This window comes from Monodelphis domestica, chromosome 8 (assembly GCF_027887165.1).
Source record: "Monodelphis domestica isolate mMonDom1 chromosome 8, mMonDom1.pri, whole genome shotgun sequence".
Taxonomy (NCBI): domain Eukaryota; kingdom Metazoa; phylum Chordata; class Mammalia; order Didelphimorphia; family Didelphidae; genus Monodelphis; species Monodelphis domestica.
The window spans coordinates 3,104,345-3,128,859 of record NC_077234.1 but is presented as its reverse complement, the minus strand read 5'-3'; the positions used below and the strand labels follow the sequence as shown (position 1 = coordinate 3,128,859).

General features: G+C 48.6%; 1 protein-coding gene across 1 annotated transcript; it reads right to left on the bottom strand.

Annotated features, from left to right (window-relative positions):
- On the bottom strand, positions 1 to 24,321 carry PPP1R2 (protein phosphatase 1 regulatory inhibitor subunit 2). Its single transcript, XM_007505697.3, has 6 exons — positions 14,906 to 24,321; positions 10,251 to 10,358; positions 3,929 to 4,009; positions 3,201 to 3,292; positions 2,557 to 2,679; positions 1 to 1,757 (listed from the first exon to the last, which is right to left on the bottom strand). The coding sequence occupies exons 1-6, from the start codon at positions 15,061 to 15,063 to the stop codon at positions 1,711 to 1,713; spliced, it is 609 nt and encodes a 202-aa protein (XP_007505759.1). The 5' UTR covers positions 15,064 to 24,321; the 3' UTR covers positions 1 to 1,710.
- Positions 24,322 to 24,515: the final 194 nt, after the last annotated feature.

The following is a 24,515-nucleotide window of genomic DNA, read 5'->3' as shown; positions in this document are numbered from 1 at the left end:
TAAGTCTTTCAAAATTTTATTTAGCCATTTGTTTTTTGTACATTTACAATCTGGTATTTTTTCAGACAATAGCAATTTGTGGGCAACCCAGGAATGACTGTGTCCCTTCATGAAAATACGTGGCCAAGCTTTTGTCACAACGTATTTAATAACAGATTTTAACTATACACATCCCATGTAATACATGTTTTTATACTGTTTTACAGAGAGAATAAAGTTTTTCTATTTGCCCAAATTTGGAAGACAGTAAGAATAAAAAGTGGTTTTTCAATTAACTTTTAACCTGTAGCTTCTGGGAAAGAGCCCCAGCTTTGTTAAAGTGTCATCTAATACTTCTGACTCAAGAACTTTCTTTACATCTGGTCTTAAAAGAGCAGCTTATTTTCATAGCAATATGAACTTGGATAGTAAAAAAGAAACCTAAGAAACTCAAGAGAGATAAAGGACAAGGAATATAAAAACGATTCCTCGCTCGGGCACCCCTCCGTGCCCCATTTTTCCAACACATACATGGGGCAAGAAAAGTTGTACAAAAGGGTTAACACCACTGGATTAAAAGAGAGAAGGGCACAAGCAGTGAAAAGGATCTCGGCAAGACCTCCGTTTATTGAGATACAGCCAGTGCAACTCCAAGGGTCTTGCCTGGATTCTCACTGTAAAAAATACTTGTTTCATAAAATGCTTAAAAGAATTACCACGTGCTTCCAATGGCAACCAGTCTTTATTGTTATATTCACTCACTGAGGCTTCAATAGTCAAATGTAAAGTCAAGCTGCTCAAGGAAGAGTTTTTCCATACATACAAGACACAGAAAGCAGTTAAAAGCATATCCATATGATGGAAACTCTGTTTTCAAAAGGATCAAATCTAACCTACAGATATCTGAGGAACAATTAAGCTGTCACCAGGCTCCAAGACACACTGGGCTCAGCGCCCCTATTGGAGAAATCCCAGGCACTCTGGCATCAGAAGATTAGAGCACAGTCAGCCTTCGAGGTCATTGGGGAAGCAGTCTGGGAATTCTACCAAATCACATCACACAATTCTCTCCTTGTCATGCAAATAAATGCAGTCTGGATTTTCTAGGAGCCATAAGAGTAGGTTAAAAAAGAAGGAAGAAGGAATCGCTTTCAATTGATGGGCTAAAAAGTCCCCAAAGCTAGGAAGGCCACAGTTAAGCTGTTAGGGCCATGGGAGCGGTGCCCACCCACAAGATAGGTTTCCAATCTGCCCATGGCGTGTAAGAGGGGAGGGGCTACGGGTTGGCGACCGCCTCTGTGAGAACAGCTGCTCTGGAACGCAAAGAAGCCAGGCTCTCCTCCCAAGCTCTAAAGGCAAACTCTATAGACTAATGTCGAGGCGAGCATCCTGCTCCTGGCTGCACCACGCGCAGGCCATCTCCCGCCTCGAGGGTAGCGAATAAATTAACACCAACAAGCTACTGTCTAACGTAGAACGGTACAAAGTGACAAAACGCTACACAAACTAACCAGTGTTCTCAGAAAGGCTGCCGTGATGGACGTGTCTCCGGCGAGCAGCAGCTCTGGGCCTTGTCCCTCGCCATCCCCGCCTCCTCCAGCAGCCTCTCTCCCATGCTACCATGACAACTCGGGGCAAGACTAGATGGTCATTTGGACACCGAAGAGGTGACGTGCGGAGAACGTGGAGCAACAGAGGAGCCGAGGTCCAGGGCTGCCACCCGGATCTCTTCTAGGGAACATCTTCTTGGCTTTGCAACTGGCTGCTCCTCCCAGGCCCTGGGAATCACAGGACGGGAGAGCCCAGCTGTTAGTGGGGGACGTGGCCCTGCCTACCCCAAAGCTAGCCGAAAGGGGCCTCTACCAAGAGAGGCCCCCGAGCAAAGCTCTGCCCCCAGTTCTGACCTGCCACTAGATTGCCCAGGAGTCAGGAGAGCCGAGTTCAAAGCCTCCCGCAGGCACACAGTAGCTGCGACCCCAGACAACCCAGGATGGTTTCCCCAGTAGTAGAAGCGCGGGGTTGAGCTCAAAAGGAGGGGCAGAGAGAGCTCAAGCGCCTGGCCTGGGGTCACACTGCCGGGGAGTATGTGACCGCTCTGCTGGGGCTGGGATACAGGCCACCCCCCAGGGTTTCACTGACTAGGGGGAAACACAGAGATGGCCCCACTGGGGCCAGCCCTGCCGCTCGTCGTGGGCCCATTCCTGGACGACTGAGCAGCACGTGCTCGGCTAAGGATTCCCACCCAGCTGTTCATCCAAGACTGGCTGACCCTGAAGCCCGCCTGACTGACCGCAGCCATTTGTCCACACTCAGCACTGAGTCTCCCAAGAGCCCACGGATATACTCAGAGACTTCGTGTGCTGTGAGGAGGAGAGGCTCGTGCCGAACCACCGAGGACCTCCTAAGCCGATGGGCTAACCCACACAGGGCAGGCTAGGCGGTGCCGGTGGAGAGCGGGCCTCGAATGTGGCCCTCCCGCTCCTGACAGCTGGTACTAGATCACAAGGGTTCACAGGGCGGCCAGCGGTGGGCAGAGGCTCCCTGAGGAAGTCCCCCCCCCCAACTGTCCAGACTCACTCATTCCGTCATCCTCCTCCACATCCCCCCGAAGCTCTTTGGAAATGAGCTGCCGAGCCAGCTTGATGTTGAGCCCTTCGTTGTAGTGAAGCTTTCTCTTCATCTCAAACTGACGCCTTTTTTCTAGGAGACAGACACAGGGTTCACTGGGGGGGGAAGGGGGGGAGAACCACACTTCTTGTAGCTCACTCGCAAGCAGAAAGCAGGAAAAGAAGGCCAGACATTCCCCGGGGGGTTAGGAAGAGAGAGCTCTGAGTGGAAGAGCTCTAGTGAAAAACACACAGCTTCTAAGGGAGAGAGGAAGGCGGGGGCCGCCCATCCCACCCCGCATCTGCGCAGAGGAGAGGCGGACATCCCGGCAGCCATCTCTCAGATTCTGGCCTGTCCCAGCTGAATTCTGGCACAGCCCGTCTCTGGTTCTGTGTTGTGCACTCTATTGCTCTGAGGCCACCTGGCCACACTTACCCAACAGTTCCTGTCTTACAGTAAGTCCCCTGCTCCTCTGAGCAGGTAGGAGCCGTACTCAGGACATTTCCCAAAAGGCACATGCCATTAAGAAAACCTGTGTACCCGCAGGAAAGAGTAATGGCTGGGCAAAGCCTGGCCGGCTCTCCTGAGCATTCTCCACCAAGAAAATGAGCTACCTTGCTCTTCGGGGGTCAGGTTGTCTTCCTCTTCACTGCTCTCCTCATCCTGAACAAGGAACTTTGGTTCCAAGCCTTCTGCAGCCGATAACCTTAGCCAAGAGAGTCAGTCACTCAGAGGACGAATCCAGAATACTTCTAGCATCAAGGAAACGGCTATGGCATGAAGGCACACGCGTACGCGCGCGCAAGCACACGCACGCACGCACGCACGCATGCACACACACACACACACACACACACACACACACACACACACACACACACGCACGCACGCACACCCTCTTTCCACATGCTACAAACTAGCATGGGAGAAGACACCACATCATCAGTATCTGAGAGGAGAGCGATGGCCAGAATGGGGCAGATGTAGGGGAGGAAGCAAGCAAAGACAAGAAGGAGAGTTGGGGACCAGCCCTACTTAACAAGGCCTTGCCCATCCAGGCAGTGTTCGCTCTGCAGTACTCAGGGTCACCAACACTGGTAGCTAGGGCAGAATGTGCTACATTTGGAGTCTGAGGCTCAAACCTGGGCGGAGTTACTTATTAGCACAGGCTGTAAAATGGGGACGACGCCCACCAAATATGCGGCACAAGGCTACGGTGAGGTTCAAAGAAGACCATGTCAGGTGCTCTGAACACACCAAATAGCCTACAGAAGCGCTTGCAGTTCTACAAGATGAGCTCTGGATGTATCAAAGAAAGGAAAGGAGGGGAGCCACTACTTACTTCCGGGCCAACACTTCTGGGGTCAGAGTTTCAGTCGCTTCGGAGTCACTCAAGGCGTCGTCATCATTTTCACCAACCATACTGAAATGCCAAACAGACCAGAAATTGCTGAAGCACACAACGGTGCCTCAAACACAAGGAGAGCTGAACCAAACTTCTGTCCCTACCTAATTCATGTAGTATAGCTGACTGACTGCTTGGGAGACACTTGGGAGTGACTTGCCCAGAGGTTTTTTGTTTTAATTTTATTTAATTATTCAATTTAGAATATTTTCCCTTGGTTACAAGTCATGTTCTTTCCCTCCTCCTCTCTGTAAACCTTAAAATTTCTTAGACTTATAAATGTTGGAAATTTCACCATTGGGAAATTTCATACTTGGAAAATTTCTTACTGATAGTCTATTGGAATGTGAACCCCATTGGCATGGGAGGTTCCTCCTCCTCCCTTCTTAAGATTACTTTAGGACAGAAACCTTTTGCTGAACAATGGAAAGGGCTTTGACCTATGCTTAAGCACAGAACAGGAATTTCTTTGAGTCATGATTGATTTTGGAATTGATACAATAGAGATACTTAGAATGACAGAACCAGGTCTTGGAAATGGCAATCTCCACCCTACTCAGTCCTAACAGGATTTAGGAAGGGCTGCAGCATAGATCAAAATTTAATTATTCCAATCTCCACCCTACTCAGGGTAACAGGATTTAGGAAGGGCTGTAGCAAAGGATCAAGATTTAATTATTTGAGAATATGACCTTCAACAGACATGTGCAAAGCCACAGACCTCTGGGCGGTCCTGGGTTAAGCTAGAGCCACCATTGGCACAGGACAGTGATTAGTAGATGTGAGAACTGAGGGGAGGGAACTTGGAGGGTTTCCTTAGAGCGGACTGAGGTGGGTTGGGGAGGTTTTGCTCTGGGAGGTGGTTGTGCTCTGAGAAGTTTGCTCTGAAGGAAGCTGGAGGTGGAGGCCCCTGAGACTGTTTCTCCATTTTGGTCACGTGAGTAATATGGACTGATCTCTTTGCCTCAGCTATCTAAGGGCTTGGGCCTTTTGGCCCAGCCTAAACAGAAGGGGTATTTAAGCCCTATTCCCTTCTCTCCCCTTTCTCTCTCCCTCTATCTCTAATACCTTTCTTCCTCCTGTTTGTAATTAAACTCCATAAAAGGTTGACTGCTGACTTGAGTTTTCATTTAGGAATTACATAGCTGAATTCCTTGGCGACCTTAAATTAATATATATCAGTCTTTTAAAGTGATTTCCTTGTCACATCACCCCAACCCCTCCTGTAGCCGGGTTTTACATGTATCTGTGACCAAAACCTATTTCCATATTGTTGATATTGTCTCTATCCCCAATCATATCCCCATTGACCCATGTGATCAGGCAGTTGTTTTTCTTCTGTGTTTTTGCTCCCACAGTTCTTTTGTGATATGGAAATCACTTTAAAAGACTGATATAATTTAAGGTCGCCAAGGAATTCAGCTATGTAATTCCTAAATGAAAACTCAAGTCAGCAGTCAACCTTTTTATGGTGTTTTAATTACAAACAGGAGGAAGAAAAGTATTAGAGGGAGAGGGAGAGGGAGAGGGAGAGAGGGAGAGAGGGAGAGAGGGAGAGAGAGAGAGAGAGAGAGAGAGAGAGAGAGAGAGAGAGAGAGAGAGAGAGAGAGAGAGAGAGAAGGGAATAGGGCTTAAATACCCACTCTGCTTAGGCTGAGCCAAAGGCCCAAGCCCAGGCAAAGAAAAGAGATCAGTCCCTATCACTCATGTGACCAAAATGCAGAAACAGTCTGTGGGCTCCTCCACTCCAAGCACCAGGCTCCAACCACTTTCTCCCTCCACACAGGAAGTCCCCAGAACTCCTGAGCTGTCCTCTCCTCACTTCCTATCTCTCACATGTGCCAATGGTGGCTCTAACTTGACTTAGGACCGCCCAGAGATCTGTCCTTTTTGTACATGTCTGTTGAAGGCCATATTCTCAAATAATTAAATCTTGAGTTTTGCTGCAGCCCTTCCTAATCTTGTTACCTTGAGTAGGGTAGAGATTGTAGTTTCCAAGACCTGATTCTGTTATTCCAAGTATCTCTATTGTTATTGATCAGGAAATAGCTAAATCCCATCTTCTAAAGAATGGTCTGAATAGGGTGGAGTAGTTTTGAAATTCACACTTTCTCTGGATGTGGTTAGCATCTTTCTCCTAAGTCCCTCCAGATTGTCCTGAGTCATTGCACTGCTGCTAGTAGTGAAGTCAGTTACAATCGATTGTACCACAGTGTATCAGTCTCTGTGTACAATGTTCTCTTGGTTCTGCTCCTTTCAATCTGCATCCGTTCCTGGAGGTCATTCCAGTTCATGTGGAATCCCTCCAGTTCATCATTCCTTTTAGCACAATAGTATTGCATCACCCACAGATACCACAATGTGTTCAGCCATTCCCCAATGGAAGGGCATCCCCTCGTTTTCCAATTTTTTTGCCACCACAAAGAGCACAGCTATGAATATTCTTGTACATGTTTTTTTCCTTATTATCTCTTTGGGGTACAAACCCAGCAGTGCTATGGCAGGATCAAAGGGCAGACAGTCTTTTAAATCCTTTTGGTCAGACCAGAGTTTTTAACAAAATCCACTTTGGTTTGTAAACTGAATCTAAGTTGTAAACACTGAAGAATATTGCATCTGAAAAAACTTTTTCCAATAATATAAGTTGCCAATGTGAAGAGAAAACAGATTTCAAGATTTGGAAGACCTAGCTCCTATTCATCCAGACCAAAAAGCCATTTCCATTTGGCTTTAGAATATCTGCTTTCCCATTGAGACTTCCGTTTGGGCAATTCCTAAACCTCCAATCAAACTGTCCAAAGGTATAGCTCAGGGTGTTTGGTCACACTCCCTAGTTTCCCTATTCTGGTCTGTCTTTCAGACCCGGCTTCCCACTTAAACACCAGAAAGACAATTTTCAGAGGAATAGAGGGGCACCAACCTAAAGAACTGAAAACCCAGAAGAATTTCCTGTATAGAACCAGAAGTTGAAAGTGTTCTAAAACTTCTCAGGATGAGGAATCCAATTAATTATTCAGAATAGAAAACAGGTTAAAGTTAGTTAGGACAGTATTATATATGCTTAAATTTACATCAGAGTGCCCTGCATTCAATAAGCTTGAATAAATGTTTACTAAATTAAAATATTTGATATATGCTAGAAAGTAACTCTCAACTAGGTAGGGAGCAACAATCCAGTTAACCTACATAGTCGTAGAAATTTGTCCATGGCATTTTAATGGCCGTGAAAAGACTTTAGAATCTTGTCCAACTTCCTCACTTTCCAGGCAAGGCCACTGAGGCCCTCAGAGACCAATTTAAGCTAGTGATCAGTGAAAACCTACACTGTCCTGCCCTTTGGAATGGCTCTTTTTCAGTGTGTCCTGGGAAAAGCCTGTCCTCCCAGGTTGATAACAAACTGTGGGCTGCACTGCACTGCCCAGCATGAGCCCTTGGGCTGCCAGTAAGCCAGCAAAAGGACATCTCACTAATGACAGTCTATAGGGTCTCCCTCCTCTTTACCCCAAGGCCTTATATCCTTATTTCCCCATCCTTCCTCATGCCTCTGCCTTCACTGCTTTCAACTTTAAACAAAAAGTAATCTTGTCCAAATTCATGTGTAATTTTGGGGGACTCTCACTCCTTGGATGGAGAAATAAGGGTTGAAGGCAGTGAGGAAAGGGTTGATGAAAATGGCTTCCCTCATGGGAGACAATATGAAAATCTCCCCTCAGTGAAGGCTTGCCCTGTGCTGGCCCTCAAGGGTGGTGGGGAAGGCTTCTCTACAAGGAGAGGTATGTGGGATCTTAATCCAGATATGTGCTGCTTTGGGGCACTCACAAGCCTCCCCCTTATGTCTTCTTGAAAACTGGCAACAAGATGGTCTGCCAATGGGCTTGCTCTCTAAAATTGAGAGATCTAGATGTAAATGAATGAGATTGAATTCGCTCACTGTTTATTTTTTATTTAATTGTTGACTGGGGAAGAGGTTAGAGGGATTGTAGGTCACCCTAAATCTTTCTAAATAATCTAATTACTGAAGTAAAAGGTTTTCTCATAGGCAAGGGGAGAGGTAGAAAAGGGGAGAGAACACTGCTCACCAATTTGAGTCCAGTATCTCAATAGTTCATGGAATGAAAGTCTTTGAAGAAATTAGGTTTCTTGACAGGAATCAGCAATATTTTAAACAGGAACCCATTATGTTAAGATTTCTGTCACTGTCAGAAATCCCCAAAGGTGTCTTGAATGGCCCAGAGAAACAGCTCCTCCTTCTACTCCCTTCTGTGTCTCTGCACCCAAGACCCCCTCCTCAGGAGAATTTCCCAGAAATCCTTGTTCAGTTTCCAACTGTGGTTCCTGCTTCATGCACTGTAGAGCTCTCAACTTCCATTTCCCCCCAATGGTTCTTTTGTCCTATTCCTCATCATTACACAAGTATGGAACCATAACATGTCTCCCACTCATGTTACAGCATCTAGAGCAAGGGAGGCCCCAAGCAACCCACTAACAATGTGTGCTTGCCCCACAACACTCACTCCTTAAACTCCCATCCTGTGTCAGATTTGATGGTATACTTAGAGAATCCACTAAAAAACATTTAACAACTTCAGCAAAGTTACAGGATAAAAAACTCACACAAATCATTAGCATTCCTTTATACTACCAGTAAAGTCCAAAAGCAAGAGATAGAAAGAGAAACTCCATTTAAAATAACCGTAGACAGTAGTCTACCTACCAAGACAAACCCAGGAACTCTATGATCACAACTATGAAACATCTTTCACACAAATAAAGTCAGATCTGAACAATTGGAAAAACATTAATTTTGCTCATGGGTAGGCTGAGCCAATATAATAAAAAAAATACCAATTCTACTTAAGAAACACAGATGAAAACATGATTTATCACTTGTTTATTTGGATATGTTTTGGAGTTTGGTTCTATAAGATTATTAATTTACAAAAATGAATAATATAGAAATGTTTTGTGTGATAATACATATATAACCCAGAAGAAATAAAAACAAAAAATTAAAAAACAAAATAAAACAATCTGGTATTGTCTGAAAGGATTTATTTCTGATGGAGCATTATTTCCACTATCTAGCCTTAAATTGAGTTTCAGATCTGTCCTTCAAACCCCTTTCTATATTTCTTTGTTCTCAATAAACTCAAGGAATGTTTTTTACATCCCTCTACCTTAAAGCATCTTCTATTTGAGGGAAATTGAAAAGGGGATCTGGCCTGCCTGGTAAACAAGAACCAACTTAGGCCAGGTATGTCTGTGGGCAAAGCAGAGTCCTTGAGTCTCATGCTGGGTGGAAAGGACACTTTTATGTCACTGTTAACCAGGTATGACCCGATTTCTCCTTCTAGAAATTGGAATCCCAGGACTGGGTGATTTTCCATCATCAATCACAAAATCAGGGAGGGACGGAGAGAATGTTGGCCCATCCCTTCACTGGCTAATTCACTAAGTAGAGAAGTCTTGGGATGTCTAAAGGAGGGCTGAATAACGAGCTTCCAAAACTGTACTTAATGACTCACAAGGCTGAATGTCTCCAATCACTTAATTTACTGGTTATTGCTACATTGACTAAGAAATGGATTATGCAGGGAGATTTGCCAAGCTGCCCAGAACCACCCCAATCTTCCCAAGTGAGTACCACAACGAGCAGGATTTGAAATAACCCACCAACATCCTTCTAACCGCTTCCCCCTATGGAATGGATAATCAGTTCAAAGTAATCTTCTGTTCACTCCAAGAATCTCAGACAGCCTCAATTTCTGACTGGGGTGAACATGCTGCTAAAAGATGAGGCCAAGCTCAATGACCTGCCAGGAGCCAAGAACTTCTAACAAGCACCTCTTGCGGCTTTCTGATTTTCAGTACTGGAATAAAATATGGAAACTTTTGCCCATGAAATCTCCTAGTTGAGCTATTTACTAATGCTACACCAATTTGCCAGCACCAGAACTTTGGACTCAATAGCAAACCACAAAAGCTACAGTTTTCTGTTTTTTCTTTTTTTTAAACCCTGACCTTCCGTCGTGGAGTCAATGCTGTGTATTGGCTCGAAGGCAGAAGAGCGGTCAGGGCTAGGCCATGGGGGTCAAGGGACTTGCCCAGGGTCACCCAGCTGGGAAGTGTCTGAGGCCAGATTTGAGCCCAGGACCTCCCCTCTCTGGGCCTGGCTCTCAGTCCACTGAGCCACCCAGCTGCCCCCAAAAGCTACAGTTTTCACACATTAAAAAACAAATATACAAACATTTGTTCTTACCTGTGGTAGGGAGTGCTGGGCTCGTCTATTTTCATTAAGCCATAGTCTTTGTCTGCTGGATGATAGGTTGCTAGGATATTCATTTCATCCCACTTCTGGGATTTTTTACTAAAATTAAAAGGAAGACATTGTTTTCAACACAATAAGAGCTTCATTTCTCATCTCTCCAGCTGAAGATCCCAAACCTCCCGACTTGATGGTTGACAGAATCCGAGACAGACAACATAAAAGAAGCTATAGCAAAGGCACTGATCACACGCCAAGCGTGCAGGCTCAGTGCCATCGTCCCTGCTTCACGGAGCTCCTCCCGGGTGAAAAGGCGGAGCAGACAGTAAAGTAAGGCCAAAGCAAAGAACAAGATCATTTCTTGGAGACGCGACTGGGGACACGTTGTACGTGATTCCACACGTGTGGCAGCGACTCTGGTGGGAAAGCTCAAGGGGACCTTTGTGAGCTCACAAGTCTGTGCCGATTCTGAAGGTAAAAGGGAGTCCCCGGAGTTTACTGAGCAAGAGGAGCCATCAGGCTAGGCCTCGGCTTGTGGGCAATCTCAGCTGAACACGGGACTTGCAAATAAAACACTGAGAACCGACAGGAGGCCCAGAGAAAACCCTGCGGAAGCCGGAGCACACTCTGAGCCCCTCTATCTGGCCTGCTCCTGCTCTCTGCAAGCTCCTCCAATCCCTGCATCGCTTGGTCCCAGGAAGAGGGATGGAGATGATGCAGAGGCCCCTTCCTTGGTTTCCGGCTTCAGAATCCCACCCCAGAACTGTAGTTAAGCATGAAGCACGATTTCACGCTTGAGAAATCTAGCACAGATTCTAGCTACAAAGACTGGGGGATGGCTGGAGAGGTCGAAGCCCAATCACTGTCTGGGCACAAACAGCTTCTCTCGGCCCCCCCAAAGTTCTCAAGTGTCCATCTGTCCGTCAGGAGTTTGGGGGAGCAGTGAAAAAGCCTGGAAATGGCTGCTTAAAATGTCAGGAGGAGAGCTAAGTGGCCTGGCCTGGAGATGGGAGGTCCTGGGTTCAGATCCGACCGGACACGTGTCACTTAACCCCCACTGCCGAGCCCTTGCTGCTCTTCTGTCCGTAAACGTCAGGGGGTTTTCCTGCAGCTGCTTTAGCTGCCTGTTGGGCAGCAAGGCCCAGGCTGGCTTTTCTTCATCTGTAACAGCTCAAAGGTCAGCAAATGCAGCCCACAGTACCCCAAACCTCACCCTCGGAGGGCTCAGCAGTCACAAGGAGCCATGGGTGGGGTTCAGGGGCTCGGGGGCGACTCTGCATTCTCCCCTTGGCACTACCGGCCCTTTAGTCGTGATGCCGTCCTCTCCAGGGACAAGGCCGAGGGCCTGTTTGTGCCCTCGGGGCCTGCTCCCAAAGCCCGGCTGGGGCAGGCCCTGCTGCCTGTCCCTCACCACCACAGCCTGAACAAGTGCGGAGGAGAAAGGCTGCAACCCCTGGACCGGCCCTCCAGGGCTGGTGCCTGTCCACCAAGGCCCTTGGCCCCCCCCCCCAAACGTGCCACTCTCTGCACTCACGGAAGCCTGCGCTCCCCAGAGCGGCGCAGCCGGTCCACATCCGCTATGGACCTACTGGGCGCGGGCGAGACAAAGATCAAGGGGAAACGGACTTGCGCCAAGGAGGGAAACTGGGCTGCCTGCGTATGTCTCCGTGCCGTCCGTCCGTCCGTCCCCTGGTTAGGACAGATCAGACCGCAGACACGCAGCTCAAAGAGGAAGTGAGCCCACACAGTCAGGCTCCACAGGCACGCAGAGAAGACACCACCAGGGGCATTTGTGGGCCTCAGTTTCCTCGCGAGCTCCTTGGCCTCCTCTCCTATGGGATCAGTTCCCTTTGCCAGCTCTCGTCTAGGCCTTGCTTCCTGTCCCAGGGCCCCTTTTATCTTTTCCTGCTTTTTCTTAACCGCCTCCTTCTGCCTGAGAACGGATATTGGTTCCAGACGGGCTAGGCAGGTGGGGTTAAGTGACCTGCCCAGGGTCACACGGCCCGATCTGAACCCCAGCCTGGTACATTGAGCCACCAAGTTGCCCTTCCTTTCCCCCCAAATCTGATGAGTTTCTCTGAATTCCATGATTTTTAGGAACTCTTTCAAATCTACAGTCTTGGCCTCTCTCTCTCCTGAGCTCCAGTCCCAAACCACCGCCTCCCTGCTAACCCTCTCTCCCCGCAAGAGATCCAGAGCAGACCCTCTTCTTTCCCCCTAAGCCCGCGTCTCCCCTTTGCTGCTCCCCTCAACCCCATTAGGGCTTTTCTGGGCAAAGCCACTGGGGCAGTTTGCCATTGCCTTCTCCAGCTCACGCAAGAGATGAGGAAACCCAGGCAGAGAGGGTGAAGTGGCCTGCCCAGGGTGGCACAGCCAGTAAGTGCCTGCGGTCAGATTTGAAACCGGGCTTTCCGGACTCCAGGCCTGCCCACTCCCCTTACTTCTCTGCGTCAGGGGCACCCTCTGACGTGATCCTAGTTCGGCTCCTGAGGTGCCCGTGTCCGCTCGGCTGAATCACTGCAAGAGCCTCAGGAATCGTCTCCTGCCTTCCAGGTTCTACCCCCTAGGAAGAGGTTCCGGGGCTCCCCCAAGCCTGCCTAAAGCCGCTCTCCTGGGAGCAGGGGGTGCTCAAGAAAGCATGGACAGCACCTGAGCCATTGCCCAAAGGGAAGGCCATAAAGTGGGGTGTCTAGGAAGGGTGCTCAGCCCAAACAGAATGTGCGAAGTTTGGAGAAGCAGCGAATGTGGGGGAAAGATCTGAGCTGCCAGAGGGGCATTGGGCAGGGGACCCAAGAGTGGCGGTGAGCAGCACTGGCCCAGAGGGGAGTCTGTGCGGCCCTCGGAGAAGACCAGCCACCACGATCGGAGAACCCAAACCGGGAGAAAACGCTACCGCGCAGCCCAAGACCCATTAAAGCAGGATGAAGCAGCCTAAGCAGAACGCCAAGGGGAGACGGGCTGCCCACAGATAATGCCCACAGCGGAGCTCTCCACTCAACCTCGCCTCGAGCTTCTCCACAACAGATCTTTTTCAGGGGGAAAAGAGAATAAAAAAGACATTTGGTCTGAAAGGAGCAGGTTCTAATGGATTCTGTGGCTTGAAAACCTGTAGGCCACAAGGCCTTTTAATTGTCTTTTTAAGGGGGCCTGGGATCATTCTGAATCTGCAAAAGCTGGAGGAGGAGGAGGGCCTTCTCCCTCCCTCCTGCTGTCCACGAAGCCACCTGAGAGGGCAAGCCTTAGGAGAGAAAGGGGGCACCTGAGCTGACAAAAGCAAGGGACCAATAAGATCGAATATTTAAAAGGAAAGATTCCGGGTTAGCGGCTTCTAAATGACTTACCGCCAGGAACAGATCGTTATTAACCAAAAACTTCCTTGTTCCGTGTCTGGATGATAAAAGAAACTTGAACGGAACATTTGGGGTTTCTCCAAGGCATTTCTGAGAAATACAGCCAGGAGAAACTGCTGGAGCATCCCAGAGCGGCTCAAATGATAAACTCCCAGTATTTTGGTAATGAAAACTATTTTGCTAACACACTTAGCATTGAATTTGAACCCAGAACCCCCGAGGCAGCCAACCTCACAATTATGGCAAGTTTGCTGGGAATGGGAGGCCCTATTTGCTAAGGTTTCTAGAAGCAGTCCTGGAGACTGTCATGGCTTACTCACACTTCATGGGCGCAGTAACTAGGGGAGAATGCACGGAAATGGCTTCTCTGGGCTGCTTGGTGTGCTAATAAGGCCCGTAGGAGGGCTCTTTTTATTGGCGTATTTTTAAACCCTGGCCTTCTGTCTGGAGTCCAAGGCAGGAGGGAGGGAGGGGCTAGGCAGGGAGAGACAAGTGTCCCAGAAGCCCTCCTGACTCCAGGCCTGGCACTCTATCCACTGAGCCACCTGGCAGCTTCAACCAGTCTTTTTAAATGGAAAAAAAAGGCATAAGTAGCAGCTTCTAACAAAATGTTCTGAAATGCTCATTGGAGGCAGGACTTGAACCCAGCCAAGCCATTCTGCCTCCCAAGTTCAGCCCTGAGGGGAAAAAGAGGGAAGAGTTAGGAATTTAGGGGCGGCGAGGGGGCCCAGCAGATCCGGTCCTGAGTTCGGATGGGCCCTCAGCCACTATCTGGCTCTGGGACCTTGGACAAGGCCAGACTAAAAAGGAGAAAGGGGTGGCCCCGGTCCCGGGCAGAAGCCCAGGGCCTCCTGGGAGCTCCTGGCTCATCAGAGGTTGGCGGGTCCAGAAGACCCCCCCCCCCCATCTCCCTTCAGCCCCAAAGGCTCAGGCCCAAATCCTGCCTCAAACCTTTCCTCCTCCGTAAAAGGGGGGGAGGGGCGCGAAGAGGCAGACTCGGGCCCGGGGGTCTTCCCTCCCCACCCACTCGTCTCTTCTCCCAGCCCCTCCTTCACACTCCCCCAAGTCCTCGCCACAGGCCCAGGAGCTAGGCTGGGGGGGGTCTCCCTCCCCCGCCGTCCCTCCTCCCTCCCTCCCCCGCCTCTCTTCCCCCACATCGGAGATTCTCCGCCCCAAACCCTCAAGTCCTGGCCGCTGGGCCCGGAGCTAGGCTGGGGGGGTCCTCCTCTCCCCACCGCATCCCCGGGGTTTCCCCTCCCCACTATTAGAGGCTCTCCTCCTCGCCCCTCCCCCACGCACCCGAAGTCCTCGTCAGTGGCCAGGGAGCCGGGCTGCGGCGGCAGCGGCGCGGCGGAGGCGGTGGCGGTGGCCGGAGGCAGGCCCGCGGAGCCTTGGGCGCTGCTCTTGTTCTTCAGGATCCCCTTGATGGGCCGGTGCGAGGCCGCCGAGGCCGCCATGGCCTCCGTGCCTGCCCGCCCGCTCCGCAGCGCCCGCTCCGACAGCGCGCCTGCCCGCAGACACAGAGACAACACGGACGGTACAACCAAGCGAGCGCCCAGCAGTCCAAGGAACTGAGGGCCCCGCCGGGAGGAGGCCGCGGAGGAATCGGCGGCGGAGGCGGCGCGTCACCGGCGTCAGGGCGGGGCGGAACTGGCGTCAGGGCGTAACGGAACTGGCGTCAGGGCGTGGCGTCAGGGCGTCATGGCGCCGAGGTGTCAGGGCGGAGCCGCACGGCGTCGGGGCATCACACGAACCAGGGTACCCCGCCGGAACTGGATCCGGTACACGAACCTTCTTCCTGCCTCTCCAATCACGCGCACTCTCGCGACATCTGGCTTCGAGGACGGTGACCGCTGTTCTGTTCCCTCCTCTGTGAGGGCGGGGCCGTGGTGCGGACCGGGCCTAAGCGGCTCGGAGGGACGCCCTGCGGAGCTGATTACGCGCATGCGCTCATGCCTATACTTAAGGGAGGAGGAAGGGGTCCCTTGAGTCAGAGCCGCTGAGCGAGGCGCGGCTTCCTTGTGACTAGATATCTGTGGAGAGCTTCCAAGGTCGTAGCGAACGTGTCCAGAGAATGGCCTCGAGGGGGCGCCGCCGGCCGGCCTCAGTTTCCTCATCTGTGAAATGGGAAGAATAAGAGCCCCTGCTTCCCAGCTCGTCTTGACTGCAGGAAATGCTTACTGACCGTGCAGGTTCCCAAGCAGATTCCGCTGCCCCCCAACTCCCTTGGGCCATTCCACGGGCTTGGGACATGGGACTGGCCCTGCCTCATCACTCCTTACACCTGGGCACCGACCTCGGAGTCTGCAACTGGGGCTCAGCTCTTTGCGGTTCCCCAAAGTGCCCACCGATGGACGACCACGGCCCCTGGCTTAGGTGCCAGGGAAGTCACACCGGGTTCTCCCCAGCTGGACCAGTAAGGCATCCAGAACCGAGCTGCATGGCCTTCAGGGGCCTGGGGGAGGAGAGGGTAGGGTTAGCAACACTGGCAGATGGAGAAAGAAAGGGAGCCACCCAGTCAGAGGCCGAGGGACAGAGAGATGCCCAGTAATGTGAGCCTGCCCTCGGGTCCATCTGATCGGGCTCCGGCTGCCAGCCTCCCCTCGGCCTGCAGAAACTCAGGAATCACAGTTGAAAGCTGAGGAAAGCCCTCGAAGCATCTTAACTTGACTCCAGAACTGCTCCGGGTTCTTCCCATTGGGCCTAATTTCCCCCATGCTCCGGATTTCCGAACTAGCCGAGCCTAAGGACAGAATTCCTTTCTTCACTCTTCCCTCCTCCCCCACTAGGGGGAGGACTGTACGTTCCATGGGTGGATCTGTTTTGACCCGCTTCCCCCAGCAGCCTCTTGTACCCGCAGGCTAAAACGAGCAGGCCAGTCCCCGAAGTCCAGAGCATGCCAGCTTCTCTGTGGTTCCCCCCCAGGCATTCACGCTCACTTTACCCTCCGTGAGACTAGAAGAGAGGATGGGACTCCATCTTTGATGCTTCCTAAAAACTCCAACCCTGCCAGACACTGCCACCTACTGGTTACATTTAGTATGATCCAAATTGCCGTCCAGCATGCCAACCTTCTCATTTTAAAAAGTCCTTTAATTTTCATTGCTCCCCCTTTCTTTGGGGGACAGCTAGGTGGTCCAGTGGTTAGAGTTCTGGGCCTCAGATCAGGACGATTCATCTTCCTGAGTTCCAATGTGATTTCAGACCCTTACTAGCTGTGTGGTCCTGGTCAAGTCAACTCTGTTTGCCTTGGTTCTGTAAAACAAACTGGAAAAGGGAATGGCCAACCACACTGGTATCTTTTCCAAGAAAACCCAAATGGAGTCACAGAGTCGGATATGGCCCAACAACCATTTGCTTTTATATCCCATTTGTTTCCAAATAGACACATAGGCTCCCCTCCCCTCTTTGTGATGAGCCACCATCCACAACAAAGATTTTTTACAAAGAAAGAGGAAAGAAAGCAGTTCAGTAACACGAACCAATGTATCAGCCCCAGCTGACAGTATTTACGTGTCCTTTCCAGTGAAGGAAGAGAGATGAATGTTCTCAATTTCTCACCAATACTTAGATCAATTCTAACACAGAAGGTAAGGATCTTTTACAAAGTCAATTTGTAGCAAATTATATATTCAGTCTTCAGAAATTCCATGTAGGCAAACCAGCGTCCATTAGATTTTAAGCTTCTGGAGGGCAGGGAATGTCTTTGACCTCTTTTTGTATCTCTAATGTTTAGCACAATGTTTGGTGCCTAGTAAAATGTTTATGAAATGGAATGAAATAGTATTCAAAATACATCCTATTTGAGTTCTGGCTAAGGAATGGCAGATGTCTGAGCTCACACATACCCACAGCTTCAAACATCTGATAAACTACTAGGCTCAAGGATGCTCAAGACATCCATTGAGAGCCTGCAGTGAACGCTTCCCCTTCCAGAGCCAACAACAAAGTCAGACAAAAGTCTATGGGCATTAGGAAAGGGGAGCTGCCACTAAAGCCAGGACCAGCTTAGGGAAACATTCAGCACACAGCCTTCCAGAGAGGGTCTACAGCCACCAAAGAAAATTCAAAATTCTCTAGCGATTGAGTATAGTTTCCCAGAGAAATCTTGGGAGAGTGAGGGGAGTTGGAAAACTGCTCTGGGGATTTCGGAAACTAACAAGAGTGGCACCCGCCATCGTGGGCATGGCCACACTTAGATTGGGGTACCTCAGGGCTCAAAGATCCCCATAGATTCAGAGTTCCAAACATTAAGGATTCCTGAGAAGCTAACCCTAGGAAGTAGAGGTCAGGGCAGGAACCCAGGTGACCCTTGTTGAGACCCAGAAGGACTGGCAGTCCTGCCCCAAAGCATAGAAAGGCATGAAACCAGCCCTGTCTTAGGAACCAAGGCTGAAGAGATGGTTGAATGGAGTAAGACACCAACTACTCTAAGGAGTTTTTGTAAACCACCCAAAAATTATTTCATAGAGCTAGAAAAAATAACAAAGTTCATCTGGAAGAATAAAAGGCCAAGAATATCAAGGGAATTCGTGAAAAGAAATCTGAAGGAAGGAGGCCTTGCTGTATCAGATCTTAAACTATAAAACTATAATCAAAACAATCTGGTACCAGCTAAGAAACAGAGTGGAGGATCAATGGAATAGATGAGGCAACCAACACGTCAATTAATATTCACAGTGATTTAGTGTTTGATAAACTCAAAAATCTAAGCTTTGGGGGAAAGAACTCACTATTTGACAAAAACTGCTAGGAAAATTGGAAAGCAGTATGGTAGAGAATAACATGGATCAACATCTCACTTCATACAAAGGGGTAAAGTCAAAATGGATACTTGATCTAGAAATAAAGAGTGACACCATAAACAAATTAGGGGAATGGGGAATAGTTTGCCTGTCCTGGATAAGGGAAGAATCTATGACCAAATAAAACAGAAAACAATACAAAAAAATTAAATAGATAATTTAGATTATAGTAAATTTAAGAGTTATTGTACAAATAAAACCAATACAACCAAGATTAGAACAGAAACAAAATCTGGGGGAAAAATCTTATAACAGTATCTCTGAAAAAAAGAATCATCACTCAAATATATTAAAAACTGCAACAATTTTATAAAAATACAAAGCATTTGCCAGTTGAAAAAATGGTCAAAGAATATGAACAGGCAGTTCTCAGAGGAAGAAATTAAAACTATCCATAGTCCTATGAAAAAATGCTCCAAATCACTACCAATTGAAGAAATGAAAATTAAAACAACTCTCTGATGCTACCTCATACCTACCAGATTGATTAACATGAACAAAAAGGAAAATGATAAATGTTGGAGGTGATATGGGAAAATTGGGATACTAATATGATACTGGTGGAATTGTGAACTGATTAAACTCTTCTGGAGATCAATGTGGACTAGGCAATGCCTCTATTGGGCCTCTATGCCCAAAAAGATCAGAGATGAGAAAGGACCTACCTGTACAAAATATTTTTAGTAGCTTTTTTTAGTGATAAAGAACAGGAAACTCAGGGGTTGTCCATCGCTTGAGGAATAGATGGCACATGCTTGTAATTTAATCTGGAAAGACTTACATGAACTGATGCAAAGAGAAGTAGGAAGAACTAGGAGAACAATGTATATAGTATAATAGAAATATCATATGATGGTCAACTGTGGAATACTAAGCCATTATCCACAAGCAAGTCTCCAAGAATCCTGATGAAAATGCTGTCCACAACCAAAGAAGGAACCATTATAGCCTGTGTGCAACTCAAAACATGCCATCTTCCACTATATTTCCTTCATGGAGTTTCTATTGTATGTGTGATACATGACTTCTATCTTGACTTGAACAATATGGAAATATGTATTACAGGAAAATTCAAATATAACCTATATCAGACTATTCATTGCCTCAAGAAGGGAAGAGAGCAGAAGAGGGGAGAAAACTTGAATTCTGAAATGTCAAAAAACAATTGTCAAAAACTGTTTCTGAATGTAACTGAAAAAAGATAAAACTAATTATTGTAGATCCAGAGATGCCACAAAGCATCTAGAAGGAGAATAGAACAAATATCTGCAAGTTGCAGTTCAAAAGAAGAAATGGGTCTTCCACAAGGACTACTTGAATATCTAGAAAAAATTAAGCCAGTGATAAAAAGAATGGAATTAAAAAATGGAGAGGAAAGAATTGTAAGGAGAATAAATAGTTTAGAAAAGAAAGTAGTCAAGTACTCAAGAAGCAGACTTCTTAAAAATAAGAATAGACCAAATAGAAGTCAATGACTCTGGGAAGCACCAAGACACATTAGAAGAAAATAAAAAAATGGAAAAATGGAAGAAAGAATATGCAAGATAGCTTAAGTGAAAAATAACTGACATGGAAAACATAGCCAGGAAAGATCATTTAAATATCAACAGATTCCCTGAAAACCATAATAAAATCAAAGCCATGACACATTATGTCAAAAAATCATGAAGATCGAAAGAAACTACTGATGGCCTCCTGAAAGAAATTCGAAAAGTCAAAGTTCCCAGAATGTCATAGCTAAGATCCAAAGTTGACATGTCAAATAAAAAATATACTGCAAATATTCAGAAAAAAAAATAAATTCAAATATCACAGCACCACAATTAAGATAAAACAAGATCTCACCACTTTTCCGCTAAATGAGAGGAGAGCATGGACTACAATATTCCATAAGGCAAAAGATACAAACTTATAAGAAAGAATAACTTGTAACTGTTGTGCATAGCAGGGTATAATCCTACAGGAGTCGGGGGAAGGAATGGATTCTTAATAAGAGGGAGTTCTTTAACTGGCGAAAAGACCAGAGTTTAAAGTGCAAATACAAGAATCTAGAGAAACCTAGAAAGAGGAATTTATCTGAGTGGAAGGGTCTAAATGATGATGAGGTGCTATCATTCTAATGAAAGAGAAGAAATGTGTCCCTGCAGAACCTTAATATCTTTCCAAAGGGTATTGAGGGATTTCAATTAGGAAAACACCCTGGGGTGCAGTGGTTCTGTTCTGAGGATTTGATGAGGAAAAAGAGAAGGGTATAGGGAGGAACCGACCTAGTATAGAAAGGAGGAAAAAGATGGTAGAACTTTCCATTTCTCATAGCTGAGCTTTGTGAGAAGAATATACAAAATGGAAAAAAGGTATGGAAGGAGCAGGCATAAGGCAAAGAACATACACACTCAAAGAGTGTGGTGTAGAGATACAACAAACTCAAGTGGGAATCGAGGGAATAAGGGAATGGAGTAGAATTAAGAGAGAGAGAGTTGCATTAGGAAAGATAGTCACAAGTAAGATAAATTTCTTGATCTTGAAAGGGAAGAAAAAGAAAAGCAAAGAGCTGGAACCCAAAGGAGGACATTTGATTGCTTCTTAGACAACTGAGGAAAGGCTAAACACACTAGAGTAAACAAAAGTGATGGAATAGTTGAGCAATGATGCAAGAGATTGATTTCAGACAATTCTGGGTGGTTGGAACTCAAACCGAATGAAGTGACTAGAATGAGAAGAACAATGCATATAAGGATAGCAACGATGTAAGAAAAGAAAACTCCGAAAGATTTCAGAACTCTGGCCAAAGCATCATGGCTCTAGAGGACTGCGACAAAGCGTGCTCCCCACCTCCTGACAGAGAGGCAACTCATGCCAAAGGGAACATACATGTCTGAACATGGCCACAGGACAGAGTCATTTTTCTTTGCTTATTTATAAAATAAGGGGTTTTTCCCGTTTTTAGTAGGGCTGATGTTTTGAGAAGTTGAATGGGGCACCCAGAGTGACGCCAATAAAAGAAGGCCATTGAGTCATTTTTAAATGTCCAGAAAAGAATGGAAGGAAGTGCAGAAGGAGACACCACCAGGCAGGGCAACTCTGAAAGGAGCTGGGAAAACGTAGCCTCTATTTTACTGAAAAAGGCAGGCAGGATGAAATGAACATGTGGGGTTCCAGAGAATCCTCTTTGGTGTTCTGCTCTGCACAGGCAAATACTCTCTTCTGGGGCATTTACATTCAGAATAAGAAAGCCTTTTTTCCTTTTCAGTGACACTTGTGAGATGTCACCTTTCCAGAGGTCAGGGAAGGGAGGCTGGGGAGTTCAAGACAGGGCAGCCAAGTGGACCTGGAGGCTTGAAGTCTGGCTTGTTGTCCTAGCTCTAACAGTGATCAGATAGAAAGTGACTGTGGGGCTTGTGTTTTACCTCAGTTTCCCACTTTGTAAAAACAAGGGGAAGTTAGGGTAGGTCATAGCATTGGGCTCAGTACTCTCACAGGGTTATAATCAGGGTGTGCTTGTACCGGCTCTTAGAGCTGGCAAAAGCCAAAGAGCATCTACACCTACAAGATCGATCATCGAATGCTTCACATGAGGGTCTGATTTTTTGCCTTGTTGATTGTCCACACTTAAGAAAGTGATGGAGAAAATGTTGACAATGCAGACTCAACTTCATGTATGCAATGGTGTGCTGCATACACTTTTCTTTTTTCCTGAGAGCCTGTTGTTAAATATTTACCTGCCTCCTCCTCTTGGGAATGAGAACTATCCCCAGCAAACTGCAAGCACTCTTCCTGTTCCACTGGGCTGCATTGAGAGGAGCAGGACAGAGGCCGGTCTCACTGTCCTCTAGCAGCAGGGAGCTCAGTCACAGCTCCCCAGGTCGAGGCAGACCTTGGACGAGGCAGCTGGCTCACCACTTGAGGGCACAGCTGGGGTGGGGACGGGCCTCTCGTCCATGGCAGCTGGGGATGAGCTAGAGGAGCTGGCCTGTTCAGGTTGGGGAAGAGAGACCTGGGAGGAGGGCCGAGGCAGGGAGCATGCTGGCTGGCTTCAAGTATAACGGATTGGCCCGTGGAGGAGGGATTCTGTTGGGCCGGTCGGACCGCAGCCCTCAGAGCAGGTTGGCTGGGCGGGAGTGGAAGAGAGCTCCATTTCGACTTGGTTCTCATCCGTCATTCGAGCTGTCCCAGAGTGGAAATATTTGTGAGGCTTAGCAGAGGAGGCAGGGCCCAAGCGTCCCCTCCGGGTGGGTTGGGGCCTTATTCCCTGAGCGGGCCGCTCTCCTGGATCCCAGCGTGTTCTGGCCGGCCCTGAAGAGCCCCACCAGCTCCTTGGCGCGCCGGGCGGTTGGCGATGCTGCCTAGGCTCCAGCAGTTTGGCCTTGCTGGGCTGGGGGCTGGGGGCAGAGCTGGCAATGGCGCTGCGCTTATTATGACCTGTTGTTTCTCTTTGTGGCCATTGGTGGAGAATGGAGTCCTCCTCGTGCCTCGAGGGAGGGGCTCTCTTTGGGGGGCCCCCACAGAGAGCCGGCCCGCCTGGCCCGGAGGAGCCGCACACCATTCTCTGGGGCCCTTTTCAGAGCCATCCGTGGGAGGGCAGGACATGGCCGTGGGGCTTCACAGAGGAAAGTAGACCCTGTCCAGCTCCCTAAGGCGCTTTGCACCAGGCCCCCAGCTAGAAGACTTTTTCTGTCCTTCTTGGCAGCCGTCGGGCGAGAGAAGATGGTCGGCTCCTCGCTGTCACTCCCCGGCACCGGCGTAACAGCCCCAAAGCGCCCTGGCACCTAGGACTGTAGCCTGGAAGTAGGGCGATGCATGGCTATTGTGTCCTGTCCATTCACTTGCCAGCCACATGCTGCGGAAAGGGACAGTCCAAAGGACTAGCAAAGGACAGGCAAATTCCTGGGCTGGGCCTTGGCAGCCAGCCATGCCCTGGCTCGGCCGGCTGGATTAATCTCCACCTCTGAGCTCTCGCCATTGCCAATTCAGCCAACGTTACCCTGCGCCTTGCTCCACATTCCTAGCACTTCCAGTGAAGGCTGGGGAACAAGCGCGAATCCCCTCTTCCTACCTCTTCTCTTACAGCTCTGACTTCCCTGAATCTTCTGTTTCCTGCTGATCCTCGCCCGCTGTCGCCCCCAGGCTTCCTATTAATGCTCTCTTGTCCATGGGAGGCATGAAGGGCTCCCCACGTACTTCCTTACTCCTCACATTTCCATTCGCTCTCAGTGGGTCACTGCCCACATCTTCTAACTGGCTGCCTCTGAGTCTTTATTACTGGCCCATTTCCTTAGTCTCCCTTCTCCTCCTCGGGTTCTTGCCCAGGTAAAAATCATATAGGCACTCCGGGCCGGGTCTCCAGAAGGACCGTCTTGTATGTGAGATGGGCCAGCTCATTTCTGGCCACATTAAATTGGTGGCCTGGCCGATGGGGTTCCATCCGCAGGGTCACGGGCATCCCTAAGCGCGCCCCTGCCCCGGCACTCGCTAACTCAGTTTGTGTAATGGCGGCCTGGCCCGTGGAGCCCCAGCCTCCTTGCCCCACGGTTTGTTGTCTACTCCCAGCCTCCCTGAGGTGGCCTTCATTCATGCATGTGGCTGATTCTCAAGGAAATGTGGACTAGATGGGGAAGTGGGTTCAAAGGGAGGTTACTGTGGATAGTCTCCTGGATCCCCCTTTTTTGGTATTAATAAGATCCAACTTGGGTTCCCCCCACATCTTTGGTGTCCTTCCTCCTTCGCATACCTTGTCAGCGGGCCCCTCCAGACCTCCCCTTTGCAAAGCCTGTTGGGCCAGCTGGGTGGCCTTCCCTATCATGGCTCTCCTCGCCGTTGGTAGGGATTGGATGCCCACGAGGTTGTTGCTATGATTTGTGCAAGACTTTTCTATCTTTCTGGTTTGTAGCCTTGAATCCCCTTGGGATGGCCTTACTGAGCGGCCAGTTATCAAGTTTTTATCAAGTATATTATCAAGTTGGCCGGAGGCGACGGACCAGACACTGTATGAAGAAGGAAGAGACAACAGGCAAACAACCCTGTACAGAGAAGCTGCAGAAAGGATCGTCTGGAGACAGCCAGAACTGAGGAGGCCTGGGAAAGGCTTCCTGGAGAAGGAGGGAAGC